This window comes from Schistocerca piceifrons, chromosome 6, assembly GCF_021461385.2.
Source record: "Schistocerca piceifrons isolate TAMUIC-IGC-003096 chromosome 6, iqSchPice1.1, whole genome shotgun sequence".
NCBI classification, from domain to species: Eukaryota; Metazoa; Arthropoda; class Insecta; order Orthoptera; family Acrididae; genus Schistocerca; species Schistocerca piceifrons.
The window spans coordinates 197,499,589-197,522,993 of NC_060143.1; the positions used below are offsets into that span (position 1 = coordinate 197,499,589).

At 41.4% G+C, this 23,405-nt stretch overlaps 1 protein-coding gene across 2 annotated transcripts in view; it reads left to right on the top strand.

Annotated features, from left to right (window-relative positions):
* LOC124802747 (intraflagellar transport protein 56) overlaps positions 1-23,405 on the top strand; it is a 182,270-nt gene that overhangs the window by 85,229 nt on the left and 73,636 nt on the right. For both annotated transcript variants that reach the window (XM_047263731.1, XM_047263732.1), the window contains 2 exons: positions 17,235-17,427; positions 22,831-22,986. In XM_047263731.1, coding sequence (XP_047119687.1) covers positions 17,235-17,427; positions 22,831-22,986 — 349 coding nt within the window. The remainder of the gene's footprint in view (positions 1-17,234; positions 17,428-22,830; positions 22,987-23,405) is intronic.

Consider the following 23,405-nt stretch of genomic DNA (forward strand, 5'->3'; position numbering starts at 1 on the left):
GGCTGAAGGTGAGGCCTTTGGATAGGACAGAGGTTTCGGATTGGGAGAGAGGTTTGGAGGAAAGGTTAACTACTGAATTAGGGTGTTGTGGTTCCAGATTGTGTTGATTGGAATTATGACAGCTGCCACCCATTCCACATCAAACGGTCCCTTCCCTACAGCCTAGGTCTTCGTGGCAAACGAATCTGCTCCAGTCCGGAATCCCTGAACCATTACACCAACAACCTAACAACAGCTTTCGCATCCCGCAACTACCCTTCCGACCTGGTACAGAAGCAAATAACCAGAGCCACTTCCTCATCCCCTCAAACCCAGAATCCCCCACAGAAGAACCACAAAAGTGCCCCACTTGTGACAGGATACTTTCCAGGACTGGACCAGACTCTGAATGTGGCTCTCCAGCAGGGATACAACTTCCTCGAATCCTGCCCTGAAATGAGATCCATCCTTCATGAAATCCTCCCCACTCCACCAAGAGTGTCTTTCCGCCGTCCACCTAACCTTCGTAACCTGTTAGTTCATTCCTATGAAATCCCCAAACCACCTTCCCTACCCTCTGGCTCCTATCCTTGTAACCGCCCCCGGTGTAAAACCTGTCCCATGCACCCTCCCACCACCACCTACTCCAATCCTGTAACCGGGAAGGTGTACACGATCAAAGGCAGAGCCACATGTGAAAGCACCCACGTGATTTACCAACTGACCTGCCTACACTGTGATGCATTCTATGTGGGAATGACCAGCAACAAATTGTCCATTCGCATGAATGGACACAGGCAGACAGTGTTTGTTGGTAATGAGGATCACCCTGTGGCTAAACATGCCTTGTTGCACAGCCAGCACATCTTGGCACAGTGTTACACCGTCCGGGTTATCTGGATACTTCCCACCAACACCAACCTATCCGAACTCCGGAGATGGGAACTTGCTCTTCAATATATCCTCTCTTCCCGTTACCCACCAGGCCTTAATCTCTGCTAATTTCAAGTTGCCGCCACTCACACCTCACCTGTCATTCAACATCATCCTTGCCTCTGCACTTCCACCTCGACTGACATCTCTGCCCAAACTCTTTGTCTTTAAATATGTCTGCTTGTGTCTGTATATGTGTGGATGGATATGTGTGTGTATGTGAATGTATACCCGTCCTTTTTTCCCCCTAAGGTAAGTCTTTCCGCTCCCGGGATTGGAATGACTCCTTACCCTCTCCCTTAAAACCCACTTCCTTTCGTCTTTCCCTCTCCTTCCCTCTTTCCTGATGAGACAACAGTTTGTTGCGAAAGCTTGAATTTTGTGTGTATGTATGTGTCTGTTTGTGTTTCTACCAACCTGCCAGCGCTTTCGTATGATAAGTCACATCATCTTTGTTTTTAAATATATTTTTCCCGCGTGGAATGTTTCCCTCTATTATATTGATATCATTAATTTGAACCCAACAATTACGTTTGTTATTGTCACTGTTGCATTTCGAAATCTTTTCTGTCGTCTTATTTTCTCTTTCTGTTTTTGCCAGTAGTTTCACTTTGTATTCACCTTCTCCTTTTTACCGTAATCTGCTGTACAATTTTATCCTGCCTATATATACTCAATAATACGTAACCCACTTCCAAACCATAACCAATAAAATTTTTTTGCCGCTTTCAACACTACCGCCGCTATAAAATCCACCATTTCTAGTTCACAAACAGTTCCTTTCACCTTTTAAACAACCATTTCGGCTAGTTCTAATAACTTTCGCTTTATTTCCATTTCCGTTTTTCCCACATCACTGATAATTTTTAGCCGCTTCCCACAGGTTTTAACGTCATTATTTCTTTGTCAGACAATTGTTAGCCTCATTTTCATAATCTGCCACCACAAAACCACTCCTTTTAATATATTACACGCAGTTTTTTCGAAATTTTCCCGAATTTCTCCGTCCTCTAACGTGTTTTGGCGGCAACACAACCACCTAACCTTTGTGCACATCGTTGTCTACCAACCCAAGTCCAACATAGCCCAGCTGTAACCAACACCTTTTCGCCTTTTTTCGCACCAGATCTCCAGTTACTTTCCAGTCCACCTTTATCCCTCCCCATATATTTTTATTTTCATTCTCATTTCAGCCTCATGTTACACTTTCCACCTTCTAATACCATGTCACCCTCACAACACCCCCACAACGACCCCATTAAGTTTTATTTACATTCCCTCCGCAAACATGCCTTCGCCCTAGCCAGATTACGCTCCCATATTCTATTTTCTCAGGCTTGTCTGACATTTGGCATTACCCCCAAAGGCCTCACACTTAAAGTTCCCATCTCTGGCTGCAACCCTTCTTTCCATCAGTCCCTATACCAATTCTAAACTGAACAATCCATTGCCCTCCCCAACTAATCCTTCACCTACACATCAACTCAGCCAATGAACACACCCGTCAACTCCTATCCTTAATAAAAGTCCTTAATCTTTCCTCTCTCACATCCACACCGGCTGTTCAGAGCATCCTCCTACAGGCCAACCGTAAATTAGAACAGCATGCCACCCTCCACCTCAAAAAACTATCCAATCTCCTGGTTTCCCACCTCCGGAAAGGCAACTCACTCACCCTTCACAACCTTTCCAGCAAACCTCAACCTCCTCTCATTGCACACAAACCCAGTCTCTCCCATCTACTCAATCTCCCACTTCCAGCTCCACTCCCTCCAAAACCTCAAAAATCCAATCAACACAATCTGGAACCACAACACCCTAATTCAGTAGTTAACCTTTCCTCCAAACCTCTCTCCCAATCCGAAACCTCTGTCCTATCCAAAGGCCTCACCTTCAGCCCCACTCCCAGATTCAACCAAACAGCCCTTGTCAAAGATTTACTGTCCTACACTCGTACTCTCTGCTGGAAATATCACTTTGCCACGAAGAAAAATGATCCTAATCCTACTCCTAATGATCCAACTCCCCAAGACACCATCCAAATTGAACCCTGCCTGGAACAGTTCCGTCCTCCCGTCACAGCGGGACCCACTTCCTCTTCCACAAAATCACCCTCTTCAAACCTTCCAGGAATTTCTGACTTCCAGCCTTGCATCTCAATCCTTCTTAAAAAACCTTAATCCTACACCCAACATCACCACTGCTGAAGCCCAGGCTATCCGTGATCTGAAGGCTGACCGATCCATCGTCATTCTTCCGGCGGACAAGGGTTCCACGACCGTGGTACTTGATCGTCGGGAGTATGTGGCTGAGGGACTGCATCAGCTTTCAGACAACACCACATACAAAGTTTGCCAAGGAATCCTCAGAACCTTAGGCCCCCTACAAAACCTTTCACCTGACTCCACCAACCTCCTGACCCCACCGACACCCCGCACCCCTACCTTCTACCTTCTTCCTAAAATCCACAAACCCAATCATCCCTGCCGCCCCATTGTAGCTGGTTACCAAGCCCCCACAGAACGTATCTCTGCCTACGTAGATCAACACCTTCAACCCATTACATGCAGTCTCCCATCCTTCATCAAAGACACCAACCACTTCCTTGAACGCCTGGAATCCTTACCCAATCTGTTACCCCCGGAAACCATCCTTGTAACCATTTATGCCACGTCCTTATACACAAATATTCCGCACATCCAGGGCCTCGCTGCGATGGTGCATTTCCTTTCACGCCAATCACCTGCCACCCTACCTAAAACCTCTTTCCTCATTACCTTAGCCAGCTTCATCCTGACCCACAACTTCTTCACTTTTGAAGGCCAGACATACCAACAATTAAAGGGAACAGCCATGGGTACCAGGATGGCCCCCTCGTACGCAAACCTATTCATGGGTCGCTTAGAGGAAGCCTTCTTGGTTACCCAAGTCTGCCAACCCAAAGTTTGGTACAGATTTATTGATGACATCTTCATGATCTGGACTCACAGTGAAGAAGAACTCCAGAATTTCCTCTCCAACCTCAACTCCTTTGGTTCCATCAGATTCACCTGGTCCTACTCCAAATCCCATGCCACTTTCCTTGACGTTGACCTCCACCTGTCCAATGGCCAACTTCACACGTCCGTCCACATCAAACCCACCAACAAGCAGCAGTACCTCCATTATGACAGCTGCCACCCATTCCACATCAAACGGTCCCTTCCCTACAGCCTAGGTCTTCGTGGCAAACGAATCTGCTCCAGTCCGGAATCCCTGAATCATTACACCAACAACCTGAAAACAGCTTTCGCATCCCGCAACTACCCTCCCGACCTGGTACAGAAGCAAATAACCAGAGCCACTTCCTCGTCCCCTCAAACCCAGAATCCCCCACAGAAGAACCACAAAAGTGCCCCACTTGTGACAGGATACTTTCCGGGACCGGACCAGACTCTGAATGTGGCTCTCCAGCAGGGATACGACTTCCTCAAATCCTGCCCTGAAATTAGATCCATCCTTCATGAAATCCTCCCCACTCCGCCAAGAGTGTCTTTCCGCCGTCCACCTAACCTTCGTAACCTGTTAGTTCATCCCTATGAAATCCCCAAACCACCTTCCCTACCCTCTGGCTCCTATACTTGTAACCGCCCCCGATGCAAAACCTGTCCCATGCACCCTCCCACCACCACCTACTCCAGTCCTGTAACCCGGATCAAAGGCAGAGCCACGTTTGAAAGCACCCACGTGATTTACCAACTGACCTGCCTACACCGTGATGCATTCTATGTGGGAATGACCAGCAACAAACTGTCCATTCGCATGAATGGACACAGGCAGACAGTGTTTGTTGGTAATGAGGATCACCCTGTGGCTAAACATGCCTTGGTGCACAGCCAGCACATCTTGGCACAGTGTTACACCGTCCGGGTTATCTGGATACTTCCCACCAACACCAACCTATCCAAACTCCGGAGATGGGAACTTGCCCTTCAGTATATCCTCTCTTCTCGTCATCCGCCAGGCCTCAATCTCCGCTAATTTCAAGTTGCCGCCACTCATACCTCACCTGTCTTTCAACAACTTCTTTACCTCTACACTTCTGCCTCGACTGACATCTCTGCCCAAACTCTTTGTCTATCGACCTGCCAGCGCTTTCGTTCGGTAAGTCACCTCATCTTTGTTTTTATATATAATTTTTCCCATGTGGAATGTTTCCTTCTATATATATATATATATATATATATATATATATATATATAATTTTTTTTTAAAAAAAAAAAAAAAAAAAAAAAAAAAGGGGGTTGCATGGCGTAAGATTCGAACTGGCGACTTTCGGATTACGAACCCGAGCGCTTACCGCTGCGCCACGATGCTGTAGAAAATTATTAATCATAGAGAGTATTTCACCGCAACGGTTTCTTTTAACTGTCGATTTTCTCGACAACGGCTGAGAAGTGCATCTTGGTGCTTTGCCACATTACACCTCTGGCCATGAGCTTTTATTATGCGCAGTAGGAATCGAATCTGAATTTCACAATTGGCGGCGTCCCCTTGTTAGTGAGACAATATACCAGATCAGGTATTTTTCATGATTAACATAGGTTGTTTACAGTATATTGTGACTGTGTATAGCTTATATTACTTGTATAACTGTGACTGTGGAAAAATGGAGCTTTAATCTTTGTATTTTAAGTTCCAGATCTCCAACTTACTTCAGCCCAGCACATGATCCCTATCAGTCTAAGAACCTGTAACCCAGCCTTCCTGTCTCTGTTTGTTAGGAGGTGCACAATGATTTATGTGTCAGCAACCACTTTCTGATTATTCTTTCTTTACTGTACTGAACATCAGAACACCCTCCACACTGGGACTTAAAGAAAGCAGATTGACATAGCTCCACCAATTCTTTGAATCCTGAACTCCTCTCCCATGGACTTACACTTGTCACCTTCAAAAATTTCCAAGCCCAGGCCTACTGTCTAATTAAAATATGCAAGGAGTGTTGGCAAGATTTGTAATCACATTTGGAACCTGCACTTCCTCCCCCCAAGTATGGGATAAACTATACAGCAGTTACAGGCAGTGTCGTGGCTGTAGATCAGGATGGCTACATTCATTCCGATGCCATTGTCATTGCTGATCAACTAGCAACACAGTTTGACCAAGTCTCAGCATGTGCAAGTTTCCCTCCCCCTCCCTTTCACCTCCATAAAAGATGAGGGGAAAGTCTTTACCTATCAGTCATTTCTCAGTCTTCAGAAGCATACAATGACCCATTCCATGAATAGAAACTTCTTAGTAACCTGACACAATGCCATGACACAGCCCCAAACCCTGATCACATACCTAACCAGATCCTACCTCATTTACCCCTAGAATACAAACATCATATTATTGCACTTTTTAGTTGCATCTGGTGTGAGAATGAGTTCCTGCCCCTCACCGCCTTCCCTCTTTCTCCACCGTGATCCCCCTCGCCGTCTGAGTAAAATGAAAGCATAGTTATCCCAATTTTGAAACCAAGAAAAGATCCACATGACAAAGGCAACTGTTGCCATATTTGTTTTACAAATGTTGTATGCAAGTGGTTCAAATGAATGGTTAACAGACAGCTTGTTTCAACTCTTCTAAGGGATTCTATCCAAATTTCATTGTGGATTTTGGCAGGCCTTGCCTACCATTGACCACCTAATTTGCTCAGAATCTGATTTTAGAATGGCCTTCAATTGCCACCAACACCTTGTTGTCCTATTTTTGATTTTGCTGAGCTGCAACCAGCCTACGTCACTGTTTGGTGGTCTCATGTTGTTACTAGAGATGGTATCGTATTCTTCTTTAGAGGTGCTGTTCTGATTCTTATTTAAAAATTTTTATCTTATGAATCCTTTGGTGTTCAAGTATGTGGCCCCCACACTCAGAGAAACCAAGTCCCACAAGGTTCCGTTTCGAGCATAACCCTTATTCCAGTAGCATTTAACAGACTAATAAAGACTGTGGAATTACAGTCTCACCTTCACCTTACAGTTCTTCAAACCTAAGTTTTGCAAAAATGTCAACTACAAGGCACCTTGAAGAAATTCTAATCTTGTACTCTGTCCCATGGTTTCAAATTCACTAGCTCCCAGAAGGATGTAGGTTGCAGTAAGTGCTGGGAGATGAAGAAGCTTGCACAGGATAGAGTAGCATGGAGACCTGCATCAAACCAGTCTCAGGACTGAAGACAACAACAACAACAACCACAACAACAACAACAACAACAACAACAGCTCCAAAATGTGTGTAATGCACATCAGCCATCACTGAAAGATCCTCCCACATCCAGATCTTTATTTGAGCAGTGAAGAATAACTGGTGTTGTTGGGTTGCACACCATGTACAGTCTGTTTGCCAGCTTTTATCATAATAATATCTTGCTGTCACCATTCTCAAGGTTATTTTCTGTAGTGGACATACTACACAGTGCAGTGGACTGTGCCATATAACTTCTTCACCTTTTGCAGTGGGGCGGGTGCTGTGAAAGAGATCCGATATACCCAAGCTACTAAATGATATAAAGAATTTTGTGGTAACTTTTCTGTTGCATAATTTCCATTACAGTTGTGGAGCAACTCTCTTAACCAGTAGTCCCAAACAGATCATGACGTGTTGATCTTCTGATTTGAAATGTCAGAACATAATTACAGTTCTCATGTATTTCTTCATTTGTTCAGGTATTTACCTTCTGGCTCATGTCATTCTCCATGACTTCAGAGATGCCACCAAGCCATGACACCAAAGCATAAGCAGGCCTCCACACCAGATGGAGATGTGCATTTTCCTTCGTGCTTTGTCATTGTGCTGAGGTACTTCCTATTACATTCATCTGCACATACATCAAATCAGGGTGAATGCAGTGCATTGTTCAATACTTAACAACTATCTAAACTGTGTTTCCAGTTTCAATGAACATCTTTCATCTACCTAAGTGGTTAAAGGTGGAACATGCTATTCTATAGAATAACCATTTTTCACCATAGTGGACATGGCTGGTCGCCACCAACAACAGTCTCAGCCATGGTGGTGTGTTGTTGACTTGACCCCAACTAATGATTTCTTTATCCTTCTACATCACTCATCGTTCTAACCTAAGGATGGTATCTTATTTACTCTTACCATTTAATCGACTTGGCTCTTGAAGACAGTGCCCACAGTTTTTAATGTGGAAGAGGTGTCAAAGAAAGTAAAAAACATTTGTAGAAACATATTATATGTCATTCAAATTGGCTGTATTGTAGATTTCTTGCCAAGTTTGCCCTTCAGGGTTCACTTTAAATATATGCTTTGCAAAAGGGCTCATATTTCTAACTTTTTCATTTACTACTTTGGGATATCACTATGCCTTGATTCCTTTCAGCATTTCTATCTGTTTCTAACCGTCTGTCTGAGATTCTTTGGCCAACATGTGTTTGATGATTTATTTGATGATTTTTCTGACATTCTGAAAGCATGAGTGGCTGGCATTGTCAAGGCTTGTGTCTCTCCCATATACAATTTTATTCTGTTTGTCATCCTAGGGATATATGGCAGAAAGGCCATACCCAACACTTCTTCCTCGTTGTGCTAGTGACAGATTGCAATCCAGCTCACAGCCACAGATTATATGTACCTGTCACACTAACATCTGAGGATTTTTCCATGGTCATTATCTCTGTGGTTCTCCCCCATTGCTACCCGCAACGGTTGTTCACTGCAACATGAGTATTCAGCATCCATTCAACTTGATGGTTTCCTCTTTCTTGTTAGAGCAGTTGTCATGTTTCTAGATTTCTAAGGCTTCCCTAAACAAATGGGTGTGCCAATTCTTCTTCAATGCAAGAACTTCCATGTTGGCATGTTTTGTTACATGGTCAATCTTGCACATCACATGCTTTGCTACAGCTGATTTCTCTACCTGACGCAACATTTAATGCGATTTATGTTTGGTCATCCTGGTGTTGATTGATCGTCCAGTCACTCCAACAGAGACTTACCAAGTGCACATGGAGTGCGCTATACTCCCAACATTGCAAATGGGTTTTTGTGCTCTGCCAATCTGAGAAACTCTTTGATCTTCTTTGTCAGTTTAAAATGTATCGTTACACTGTGTCGTTCAACATATAATTAATTCTGTCCATCAACCTGGGGACATGTGGCAGAAAGACCCTACCTGACACTTCTTCTTCCAATGTGTCTCTTTTCCGAATGTTAGATTTCGTGACACTTCTTATGTTACTGGTGGTATACCCATTGCTCCTCAGAATGCTTTCCAGGTGTTGCGCCTCACATCTGAGGAGCTGCAGCTGACATATTCATCTTGCAAGCATTACGACCATATTAATTGCCCCTCTTTTCCAGCTTGGGTGGTGATTTGACATTTTGTGTGGGTATCAGTACATGTCAGTTTTTGATAAACATTGTGTCCCAGGTTCTCACCATCCTTCATAACCAGCATGTCTAGAAAGGGTAGCTGTTGGTCCTTTTCTACCTCCACAGTAAATTTTATGTTGGCGTGCAAACTGTTCAGATATCTTAGGAAGTCACCAAGCTGGTCCTTATGGTGTCTCCACACAATGAAGGTGTTGTTGACATACATGTACCACTCCTTAAGTTTACAAGGTACCAAATCCACTGCCTGTGTTTCAAAATATTACATGAAGAATTTGGCTACCAATGGACTGAGTGGACTGCCCATTGTGACATCTTCTAGCTGTTCATAGAAATTACCATTCCACATTAAATTGCACATGGTAAGACATATGTGGAAGAACTTGGTGATGTCGTGCAGTAAAATGGAACTGATATGTTCCAAAGAATCCCTGAGTTGCCCTTTGGTAAATGAAGAAACAACATCAAAGCTGAACAGGTTATTGTTTGGTCTAAGTTTTAGTTTCTTCAGTTTCTCAATGAAATGTCTTGAGCCTTTTTTGTGTGTGTTGGTATTTCCCACTTGGGGCTGAAGCAGACAGACAAAGTGTTTCACCAATCTATATGTTGGTGAGCCAGAAGTGCTCACTATTGGTCTTAGTGGAGTATTATTTTTATGGGTTTTTGGTGATAGAGCTTCTGTGATGCACAGTTTACTCTGTACGTCTGCTGAAAGAGTAGATGCCTTGCAAGAGTGGAAAGCAGATCCACAAGTCAATTCCCAATGTGTTATGTGCAGTGGTCAACCTCAGTGAAAAACGTTGACATCAGAGAGATGGTCTGTTCTTCAAAAAGGAGTGAATGTACCATCATCCTCAGACCTTTGCCTATGGAGGATATTATTGCTAACATCAAAGTGATCATCTGGACCCTTCCTTGTAAAAAAGGTGAGAAAATACTTACTGAGGCCACCAGAATTCTGTTTGCAGTGAAACTGCCCCAACGCCAACAAGAGTGTGTTGGTGCTGCCTGCCAAAAATGGAAATGTGATTGTTGTAACAGTGACCAAAGATTATGAGCAGAAGGTTCAGAACCTGTTAGATCCAATGAAATATCAAAACCTAAGCATGGATCCAATGCATCGGATTACATGGAATGCAAACTAGTTAATCAGAGTGTCTTCTCTCTCATTGGACATACAGAGAAATGCGTGCATTACAGATTATGAGCAGAAGATTCAGGACCTATTAGATCCAATGACATACTAAACCCTATGCCTGGATCCAATGCAGTGAATCACATGAAACAGAAATTGGTTAATCAAGGCATCTTCTCGTACCACTCAGGGACTCCCTGGAGCATATTGGCTCCATTTTCCTGCATGACATCACCAAGCTTTACCATGGAAGTCTTAGCAGAGCTATTTCATGTGGAACAGAAATTTCTACAAACAGCTGGAAGATTTCATGATGGGCAGTCCACTTGGTCCTTAAGAGGCCAATTTCTTCATGGAACATTTTGAAACACAGGCACTGGACTTGGTACCTTGTAAACATAAGGTGTGGTACAGGTACGTTGATGACATCTTCATTGTGTGGAGCCATGGTGAGGGACAGTTGGTGACTTCCTATGACACTGAACAGACTGCATGCCAACATAAAATTTACTATGGAGGTAGAAAAAGACAAACAGCTATCCTTGCTAGACATGCTGACTATGAGGGATGGTGAGAACCTAGGACACAATGTTTAGCGAAAACTGACGTGGACCTATATCTTCACAAAATGTCAAACCATCACACAAGCCAGAAAAGAGAGACGATTAATATACCCATAATGTGTGCAAGATGAATATGTCATTCACAGCACCTCAGACATCAGGTGCAACACCTGGAAAGCATTCTGAGGAGCAACAGGTACTCCACCAGTTACATAAGAAGTGTCATGAAATCTAACATTCGGTGAAGTGACATGATTCAAGAAGAAGTATTGGGTAGGGCCTTTCTGCCTTACATCCCCAGGGTGGTGGGCAGAATTAATTGTATGTTAGACATACACAGTGTAAAGATCCTTTACAAATTGACAAAGAAGGTCAAAGAGTTTCTCAGATTGGCAGAGGACAAAAAGTACCCACTTGCAATGTCGGAAGTATAGTGCACTCCATGTGCATGTGGAAAAGTCCATGTTGGAATGACTGGATGTTCAATCAACACCAGGATCACCAAATGTGAAAGGCATTGCAGGTTTGACAGGTGGAGAAATAGGCTCTGGCAGAGCAGGTGCTATGTGAGACTGACAATGTAATAAAATTCACTGACATGGAAGTTCTTGCTGTAGAGAAGAGTTGCCACACCCTTTTGTTTAGGGAAGCCTAAAAAATCTGGAAACGTGACAATAGCTTCAACGAGAAAGGGAAACCCTCAAGGTGAATGGATCCAGGATTGCTATGTTCCAATGAACAACCATTGCAGTAGCAAGGGGAGAACCACAGTGGAAATGACCAAGGAAAAGTGCTCAGATGTTGGTGCGACTAGTACATATTCATGGCCATGAGCTCAATTCCAGTCTGCCACCAACTTCAGAGGGCAAAGATTTGCCAATGTCAGCCATTTGTGCTGGCGATACTTCAGGAAAATCATCAATAAGCTTCAGCTGAAGGACCCGAAACGGAAGCCAACAAGCAGTTTGTCAACAAATGGGTGCAGAAAACTCAATAATTTAGTACTTTTGTCTGTGCATCATGATCTGACAGGTCATTAATATTTTTCCACACACTGGACCTGTCAATTAGAGGACAGTCATTGAGGACTGATTGTGCTGCTGTTTCCCTGACAGTAAATTATATGTACCAAGTACCCCTTCTTTTTTCTGGAGAATCAATCATAAAGTTCATATTGAAATCCCCACATAAAAATTAATTTCTTTTCTTAAGGACCATGTGTAATAAGTCTCAACTCTGGAGAGGAAAATCCTGTAGTGTAAAATGGGGGATCTGTAGAGATCTATAATTAAATGCTTCATTTTCCTTTAAAATTCAAACTCTCCTGCAGAGTCTTCAAATATTTGACCTTTGCAATGTTTTGAGATGTAAAGTCTTTCAAATTGAATAAATGATGTAAAACATGACATTGTTTCAACAACAATATTATGTAAGGGGTTAGCTGCTGCTCACCAAATAGAGGGGGTGCTGAGTTCGAGGCAGGCACAATCAAAAGGCTATTAAACATTTAAGCTTTTGGCCAAAAGATCGTTGCAGTCTGGCCACAGTGGCCATGAGTGTGTGAATTGTGCTTGTGTGAATGAGTGTGTGGTTTCTGTTTTGAATGTATGCATTTGGGCCACAAGCTGAAATGTTTAGTGGTCTTTTGAGTGTGGCTGTCTGCAACTCAACACCTCCTTTGTGTGGTGAGTAGCAATCTATTCTTTTCATAATATTCAACAATGTAAAATCCAGAAAGGAATGTAACAATATTATGAGAAGGAAAGTTGCTGCTCACTATGTAGTGGAGATGTTGAGTCGCAGATAAGCACAACAAAAAAACGCAACTCACACACACGACTGCAGTCTCAGGCAACTGAAACCACACTGTGGTTTGTTGATGCAGGCCAATGGCCGAAAGTTTTAATTGTGAAAAACTTTTTGTCATGCCGATCTGCGACTCAGCAACTCTGCAATATGGTGAATAGCAGCTTTCCTTCTCATAATATTGTTACTTTTCATAATATTGTTGTTTTTCCATCCTGGACTTTCCACTGTATGACATTATTTTAATAATACAGTTTACAGTACCTATATACATTTACCCCAGTTTCCAAAATATTCTGTTTTATCTGATATTTTCAGTTATCCAGTATAGTCCAGGTGCAGTTTAGGTCAGATAATAGAGACTGCACTGTATGTTGAATACTAAAACACACAAAATACACACATTCAGTGATTGAAACACTAAGTGTAGCTACCAGTTAGATACCAGTGGTTCGTAATAGTAAATTTATTGCTTCGAATGTAATTTCCACTACTTTTCAACATATCTTTGGCCATTGTTGAGGCACTTGCTGTATTTTCTATTACTTCATTTTAATAGTATGTTGTCTGTGATGCTACCTTGCTGGTGACAGTTTCAAATGCTCATGAAAGGGCCGTCCAACATGAATTATTTGGAGTGTAAAATGAAATAAAAATTGCTGCCGACCATACTAGTTTAGTAGGCAGGGTGAGGAAATTGGTTCCATACGGAATTATTGTGTTGTTCATTTAACTGTGGCAACAGATTCAGGAAAACTGTGATAAAGAGGGACAGGTTCAGGGAGGAAAGAGCAGAATAAAATGGGAAAAAAGGCCAGTATGAATTGTTAACTGAAAATTATAGCAGTAAACAGTTGTCTCTTGAGGACAGATGGTAACACTTGTGAGAAACTGAACAAGAGTAACCTACTTTAAGTGTGTAACACCACCTTTCACACTGATGATTGTTGTGATGTGGGATTGTCTGGCTTCAGACATCAAAAGTACTGTGGAGCCATCCTGGTCAATGACACCTCAACTGCTGCACAGGTGGTAGTAGTCAGTCAAAGCTTGATACAAAATGTGCATCTCACTCAGTGATTCAGATGAGCTTCCTCCAATCAATAGCATGTTTAATCAGACCATTCTGACATTTTGAGAACAATGGTTGGTGCCTTATCTTGCTAAAGGTGCAGGCTGTCCACAGAATACTGTAGTCAGAGAGACAATGCACATGACTGAACAATAGGTTCCTGTATTGTTCACTGGTAAAAGATGATGGCAAATGTAACAGATTCCTTCCATCCCAAGTATACACCTCCTCACCAGAAAATATCTCCACATGCCCCCTGACCCATGCGCTGATAGAAAACTGGCTACGCTATCTCATGTGGTTTTTTGGCATAGCCATCCTCTGTCATTAGTGTTTACAAATAAGCTCTGCAAGTCACAAGTCCAGTTGATATTTTCCCAGCTTAAAACAATGGCTATAGTTTATGCCAATGCTGATCTCTGCACCCAGAGACCTGTGGTAAGCAGAGGCACATAAATGCGTTTTGTACCTCAAAGCATGGAGGCAGTTGTGGATGGTAAGCCTGCTGAACAGTTGTTGATGGTCTATGGCAGCACATTCCTCAGTGTTTTGATGCTTAAATTAAGATGCTCAGAGTACACATTTGAAATGCTGTGGTTTGAAAAGCCTTGCCAGCACAGCTTTGGAAAAGGAATGTCCCAAGAATTGGACACCTGTAAACTGGATGCAGTCAAAGTGAGCTGGTATCACACATCTTCCCATCATTAACTCATCTGTCAAGTCTAAGGTCACTACTAGGTCTGATGGCATCCCAGTCTTGTGACTGACTGAACTATTCCATTTGTATTGAATGAGATCACTTTGACATTTGAAGGAGAGTAATGACCCTGACATGTAAATAAGTTGCAGAATTCACAATCTTAGTTGCATTTTATTTTATTTGCACATATAACTGGTTTTGGGTTTACAGCTAACATCAAGCTTCACCTGGAAAATAAAAATAAAGGTATTTCATAATTTCAACAGTAGGGAAAGAATAGATTATTAATCACCACATAGGCAAAGCATTGAGTTGTAGACAGGCACAGTGTAGACGACAGGTAAAATATTTAAGCTTTTGGACAAAGCCCTTCTTCTGAAACAGAAAACACACGCCATTCACACAAGTACCACTCATACATACTGGTCACCTTGTGTGAATAAATGTATGTTTTCTCTTTTGGAAGAAGGACTTTCTCCAAAAACTTAACATTTTAATAGTCTTTTTCATTGTCTATACATGTGACTCAATGACTCCTCTGTGTGCTGGGAAGCAATTTATACTTTCCATATTGTTGTTATTCCATCCTGAACTTTCCATTATTTTGTAAAATGTGAGACATGAACATAAGCCTATTACATACAATTGGGGAACAAGAAATCTTATTACCTTATAAGGTAGCAACACAGGGGATGTGTAGTTGTGACTTCAATTGGTTTAATGTGATAATTAAATAATGAGTAATGGTTATGAATCTTGTTACTGATGAAGGTGATGGTGACATACCTTGAAAATCAAATATTTTCTGTGAGTAATTAAATATCAGAAAGAATTGTGAAAAGTGAGTTTCACACATCTGTCAGTTACATGTAACAGTCATTTTAGTAAACTGATATAAAAATGTAGTGCTCTGATCAACTTTTGAATTTAAGTGTGTGAACTAATTAAATACTAAAATAAACAGATATGATATGTTAGAAACATTATTAGTAATATAATGTATACATGAGAGTACAAAGGATGAGAACTTAATGGAATGCAAAGGAAACACGTCAATTAAATAACTAGGCGTAATGTTACAAAGTGATATGAAATGGAATGAGGACATGAGATTGGTAGTAGGAAAGGTGAATGTTCAACTTTTGTTTTATTGGAAGAATTTTGAGAAAATGTTGATCATTCATAAAAGAGACAGCATTTAGAACACTAGTGAAAACCATACTTGAGTACTGTTTGAGTGCTTAGGTTCCCTACCAGATCGTATTAAAGAAAGACATCGAAGCAGTTCATGGGCCTGCTGCTAGATTTGTAACTGGTGGGTTTGGTCAGCATGCAAGTATTAAGGAGATGCTTCATGAACTCAAATGGGAATCCCTGGAGGGAAGATAATGCACTTTACATGTGGCACTATTGTGGAAGTACAGAGGAGCTATATTTGAGACTGACTGCAGAGTGGTTATACTGCCACTGATGTGCAATTTGTGGAAGGACCATAAAGATAAGATGTGAGAAATTAGGGCTTCTACAGAGACTTTTAGATAGTCATTTTTCCCTCGCTCTATTTGTAATGGGACAGGAAAGGATATAACTAGTAGTGGTATGTGGCACCCTCTGTGATGTACTGCAGAGTATGTATGTAGATGTGGATGAAACTAGATATAATGAGCAGGTGGCAGCTGTCGATGATGACATCAGCAGATGTCCCACTGTGCAGGCAGTCAATCAACATATAGTATGTCGTAGAATGGGCAGTGGTGAAGGCAGTCCACCATTTTTCAGTGCACTGGGAGCCACCAGCTTGAGTTAGTATCAGCAGGTTGTGCAGATTTCATCATCTGCAGCAAGCAAGACTGGATATCATCACAATGTTGTCTGTTATAGCAAGTCTTTAAAAATTCAATGTTGGTACTGATGATGAAATTCATCTTCTTCATTGAAGGAGTTATTACAATTATTTTTCAGTTTGATAAAGATTTCAGTTTTTTTCCAATACATTAATTTGGAAGCTTTTCTGTTTGTTATGTAAAACATTAAAGTCAGATTGAGTACCAGTCATAGTATGACCAGTGGTGATAATGTGTTTGCCCATGCACTTTGACGATCACCAGCTGAGATTATTCAGCAGATCATAACATTCTATGCAGTGAAAAGTTGAGCCATGTTGTACCTATGCTCTGAACATACCTGACATATTTTTTTATGTTATGTTATACAGAATCATAATTTCTATTTTCAAAACTTAACTTTCAGCATTTATTCTTTTACCATTGTTGTATGTCTGTTTAGGAAACTTTGATTTCTCTTATTTTCCCCCTTTTGTCTATGAATACATTAAGATTCTGTAATGCAAAATAGGTCAAAATGTAAAATTAACACTTTTTGAGACAGAAGTAGATGCTTTCTTTTGTCTGAGATTGTATGTTAAAATTTATGTGTGGATTTTATTCTGTGTTTTATATTCTTTGCATTTCACCATCTTTTATCTTCGTAATTCATTCTTTTATCTTGAGAAATAATTACCCCAATGTTGAGCAGTTTTTCAAATGAGTGTGATGTAACTTAGAAAAATTTGATTTCAGTATTGGAGTGATGTTTTTCATAAGTTATACAGTACATGTTAGTAAATAACATGCAGCATTTATAACATTTTCTCTTTCTCAGGGAGTACTTGGCACTGAATGTGTATATATCTCTTTGCTATTACAAGCTGGATTATTATGATATGTCACAAGAAGTTCTTACTATTTATCTGCAAAATTATCCAGATTCCGCAATTGCTATAAACCTAAAAGCATGTAATCATTTCCGCTTGTACAATGGCAAGGCAGCAGAATCAGAATTGAAATCACTTATGGTAAATACTATTTTATGCTTTCTTATATGTAACTGAGGTACAATAAAATATGTATATGTGTGAGCCGCATTTTTTGTATGGATAATGAAATTAGTAAATAATTTATCTAAATTGTAATGGGTGTAACAAACGCACGTGAGTGCCCACACACACACACGCGCACACACACACACACACACACGCACACGCACACACACACACACACACACACACACACACACACACACACATACCCATGACCATGGTGAGACTGACTGTTCGTTATCGATAACAATTGCCTGGGCCAGTGGAGGTGGCGAGGAGGTAGGGAAGAACTCAAGAGGGGGTGTGGGATAGTGTGAGGCAAGTCTTTCCACCAATGACTCAGTGGCTGCATAAGAAGGCAAAAGCAGTTAGAAAGTAAAACATGTAAGAGGTAGGGGGAGGGAGAGGGGAACAGGGGAGGGGGGGAGGAGGAAAAGAGAGGAAGTTGGAGATGAAGAGGGAGACTGGGAGGAAAGAGAGAAAGAGAAAGAGCCAGAAAAGGAAGAGGAGAGGGGAAGGAGGCAGGGAAGGATAGAAGGAGGGAGAGAGGGGTCCTTCCCTACCTGCTTCCCTTCTCTTTCCCCTTTTCCAGTCCTCTCACTTTCTAACTCCCATCCCTATCTTCCTCCTCACCTCCACCTTCCTCTCCTTCCCTCTCCCTACCTCTTAATATGTTCTACCCTCTGAAATCATTTTGTTTTTTGTGCAGCTGCTGAGTCATCTGTTCAAAAACCTGCCTCCCATTATCCTTCTAGCCCCTCCTTGCCTTGTATGTCCTTCCCTACCCCTCCCCACCTTTTTTTTTGCCCAGGCAGCTGTTATCAATAATCAACCATCCATCTTGCCATGGTAATGTGCATGTATGTTTGGGTGTGTGAGGCTCAATGTGTGAATGTGTGTACTTCCACTAAAGAAACCTGCGATATTGAGCTTTTCTATTGACTATTAATAATGATAATTCTGTATGGTGCAGTGACCTGGTGGAAGTCTTGCAATTGGTAGTTTGGCTACATGTGCATCCATGTCCTTCCACAGTAGTCTACTCAGGGTAAGGAGACTTAAAATTTAATATAGGATCCGTACCATATATCACTGCTGGCTAATCTTCACATCATCACATCATTGGGAGGCACAAGCTATGTTAGGCAGACTTAAATATTCTGTGGTCTGTCCAGGATTCGATCCAATAACCTATCAGTTTCCAGGCACTCGTTTTATCCCTAGACCATTAGGCTGGCTGTTGATATTTATCTCTACTAAGCATCTGTGGTACCAAAATCTGTAATGAAGTTGGTTCACATAGTTTTCATTAACACATATTCCTTTTCATTTTCCCTGTTCCTTGATCTGTAAAGGTGTTGTAGGACTGTTAACTATAGTTTTAGATGTATGGAATCTCCTTGCATAGCTTCTTCCAGTTCTGAACTTTTCTCTGTTGTGATGAAGTCAGATTGAATCGGTAGTGTTTATGTAAATATTCTTCAGTGTAATAATATGTTTGAATCAATGCCTTATGTAAAATGGATATTAGTTCAGTTTTTCCTGCAACTCAGTCAGATTCTGCCGCATTTGGTAATCCATACTCACCGTTCTGTTCTACAACATCCCCCATGCAAGTAATCCATTGTATTGTATCCACTTCTACATCCAACTTGTGCCTGTGATTGATGATTTCCACTAAGCAGTTTGTGGTAATTTTAATGAATTTCTTGTACAGTATGAAGAGGAGACTGATAGGTTTGCAGTTTTACATACCTTGTCTGTCTGCTTTCTCGCAAAGTAGAATATTCACACCATTGTCCAGTTTTGGGTAACTGCCTACCTCTTCAGACATTCTGTAAACAATGTTGTAAGTTTCTTTCATATCACTTTTCCTTTAGCTTGAACTATTTCTACTGAAGTACTATCCATCATCTCCAGTCTCCTTTATTTTCTTCGTATCTTTATCAGCTTTATACAACCTGTGTCTCATTACTTCCAAAAAAGTCATTGTTTAGTATAACCCACCTCATAGTCCATGTTGCTTATGCACGACTTTGCGGTGGTACTCAACTCGAAGGTAAGACAATTTGAATACTGGTGACAGAAAAATTCTGCTAACAGTATTTGGCTGGCAAGGGGAAGAAAACTGGTGGAGTAAAGTTCCTGATCAGCAGTCTTTATGTCAATGTCCTGCATTAAGTCCAAATGCCTCCACAGTGGCCCTTGAAGTGCAGACATTTGATAGAGATTAGAGGAGATTCAGTCTTCATTCCATAGACTAAAAAATGAGATGATTCTTGTGGGTGTGGAATATGTCAGAAAGTATAACATAAAAAACCTAGAACATTTGAATATAATACTCACTTCCCTGATCATTTGTCAGGAGATTGTCAAGATAAGCGAATACATTACATTGAACTGGAACTACTAATATTTACAGAATCAATACACTGTCAGAATCAGATAATAATAATAAAATCAAACAATGGCAAACCCAGGATAGAGTGTAACAAGACTGTGAAAACAAAAGTTGCTACTCGCCATGTAGAGGAGATGCTGACTCGCAGAGAGGCACAACAAAAAAATGCCTTCATGACAGTCTTTTTGTTATGCCTATCTGCGACTCATCATCTCCACTATTTGGTGAGTAGCAACTTTCCTTTTTACAGTACTGTAATAATAATAAAAAAATTGATTACGTGCAAAATACCTAATCTTGAGTGTTGCGACCAAGTGCTATCAAAACTTAAGCTAGTCCAACTGTCCCTGTTAAGATATTCATCTATAGAGCAGGAATTGCTTATTAAAAAGTATTTCAAACTCTGTTTAAACTGTGCGTTATCTGAAAACAAGTTTTTTATTATTGCTAGCAATTTATTGAAAATGTGTGTTCCTGAATATTGGACCTCTTTTTGGACCAAGGTATGTATTTCAGGTCTTTATTTAGAATGTTCTTATTCCCAGTACTGATACTATGTGTTGAGCTACTGGTTGGAAACAGAGACAAATAATTGCAACAAATTTAATTAAGGAATAAATATACTGTGAGGCAGTGGTTAGAACACCCAGTTCCTTCAACAGGATTCTGCATGATGTTCATGAATTTCCACGACAAATGAAACAATGAAAAATTCAGGACGGTAACAATATTATGAATAGGAAAGTTGCTACTCACCACATAGCGGAGATGCTGAGTTGCAGATAGGCACAACAAAAAGACTCTCACAATTAAAGCTTTCAGCCATTAAGGCCTTCAACGGTAGAAGACACACACACACACACACACACACACACACACACACACACACACACACACTCATGCAAACGAAACTTCCACACATGACTGCAGTCTCAGGCAACTGAAACCACACTGCGAGCAGCAGCACCAGTGCATGCGACTGGGTGGGGGTAAGAGGGGAGGCTGGAGTGGGGGAGGGAGGGGGAGGGGGAGTATTGTGGGGATGGTGCACAATGAAGTGGTTCATGTTTGGCGAAGGGCAGGAGAGAGTTTGGGGGGGGGGGGGGGGGGGGGGAGATGTTGGGTAGCGGAAAAGGAGAGAAATGAAAAGACTGAAAAACTGGGTGTGATGGTGAAATTATGGCTGTGTACTGTCGGAATGGGAACAGGGAAGTGGCTGGATGGGTGAGGACAGTGAATAACAAAGGTTGAGGCCAGGAGGGTTATGGGAACATAGGATGTATTGCAGGGAAAGTTCCCTCCTGTGTAATTCAGAAAAGCTGACGTTGGTGGGAAGGATCCATGTGGCACAGGCTGTGAAGCAGTCATTGAAATGAAGGATATCATGTTTGGCTGCATGTTCAGCAACATGGTGGGCCACTTGTTTCTTGGACACAGTTTGTCAGTGGCCATTCATGTGGACAGACAGTTTGTTGGTTGTCATACCTACATAGAATGCAGCACAGTGGTTGCGGCTTAGCTTGTAGATCTCGTGACTTGTTTCACAGGTAGCCCTGCCTTTGATGGGATGGGTGATGTAAGTCACCAGACTGGAGTAGGTGGTGGTGGGAGGATGTATGGAACAGGTCTTGCACCTAGGTCTATTACAGAGGTATGAGCCATGAGGTAAGGGGTTGGGAGCAGGATGGACAAGTATATTGTGGGGGTTTGGTGGATGGCGGAATACCACTGTGGGAGGGGTGGGAAGGATAGTGGGCAGGAAATTTATCTTTTCAGGGAATGACGAGAAGTAACCGAAACCCTGGTGGAAAATGTAATTCAGTTCCTTCAGCCCTGGGTGATACTGAGTTATGAGGGGAATGCTCCTCTGTGGCCAGATGGTGGGACTTTGGGAGGTGGTGGGAAACTGGAAAGATAAGGTATGGAAGTTTTGTTTTTGTACAAGGTTGAGAGGATAATTACAGTCAATGAAGGCTTCATTGAGACCCTCGGTATATTTCGAGAGGGACTGCTCGTCACTGCAGATACCAGCCGACCAAAATCACTGCCTCACTCTTTGCAAATTGCAGCACACAAAATGGCTTCTGTTGAGCATATGCCACCTTACTTATGACTGACTGAAAACTGAGAAGACGCATTGACTGACATCTAATTGCAATTATTGAAACTCTAGGCCACACCCATTCAATCAACACACATTTCTTTGCCAGCATGTCCCTGTTTCATAATTATTACCATCCAAAATCAGGTCATTCTTTCTGAAACACTGTATTGCTCCTTCATTTCCAATAAGAAAACTTCATAAAGATTTGTATTCAAACATGGGCTGTAATATTACATGCATTCTTTTGAACATTAACGACAGTTCTCTTAGCCCACTCTGACAAACAATAAACTTGCATTTTTATTCTAGTGACATCACTCCCACTATCATAATATGCACAGTTCCATGGTGTGCCTCGCACATCCAAGCCGGAACACTGTAGCATGGTATAAACCCCCAAACCAGAAAGTACTGCAAAGCATAACAAAACTGCTATCATCTCACCTTGCAGGTGCATGGTGCCCACTGCACCCGAGTGCAAGCACAGAAAATTATAAACTTCCAAACAGTATATGATTCTATGTTAGTTAACTAATAAAAACAAATACTTTCAATGCGATGATCATCCTTCATCAGTGTGGTAGACGTTGAGCGACACATCACTTCATTCAAGTGATACGGTATACTACAACATGTTGAGTCACTCCATATTATTTCATAATGAAATCCATGGAACATGTTTAAAAAGAAGCATCATTTTAATCAGAAAGCAGTCATATTGATGTGCAACTATCCAATCATTTATTTTCTCATAATCGAACTGTGTATAAATGTCAAATGTCAAAGTTTCGGCCAGTACAAGAAAGTACCGAGCCAATATAACATACTGTGTAAGGTGAAGGTTATAATATTATGTTATTTCATATGATTTTAGGACCAGAGTTCATCAACTTTCAGCTTTGGACATGATCTCATACGACATAACCTGGTTGTTTTCCGGGGTGGCGAGGGAGCTCTGCAAGTTCTTCCTCCTCTTGTTGATGTTATTCCAGAAGCACGCCTCAATCTAGTCATATACTACCTAAAGCAGGTACGTATAAGTGAACTTTGTACTTCTTGCAAACTGAAGAAACGTAATAGAGAAAACATTCCTCCACAATATTGTGTCTGTAAGAAAACTGAGTGTGATCTAAAGGACAGAATTCATAAAAAGATTCTTTTGACATATGAAGACCTCTCAATTTGAATCTCAACTTGAGTGAAAGAATTCCTCTTTGAAAGTCTGAGGGAGAACCAGTGAATTGTTTCACACAGTGATTCAAGAGAAGAAAGTTACAAAATCCAGGAGAGGAACTGAATAATAAAAAATCAGATAAGACTTTGCTGTTCAACAACTTACTAATATTCAGTACATTGTGAAGAGTGAGTACTGAACAGTGATCATAAGAAAACAATGGATCCTTAATGATTACAATCAAATTATTTTGTCTTAGATCATTCACAGAGAGC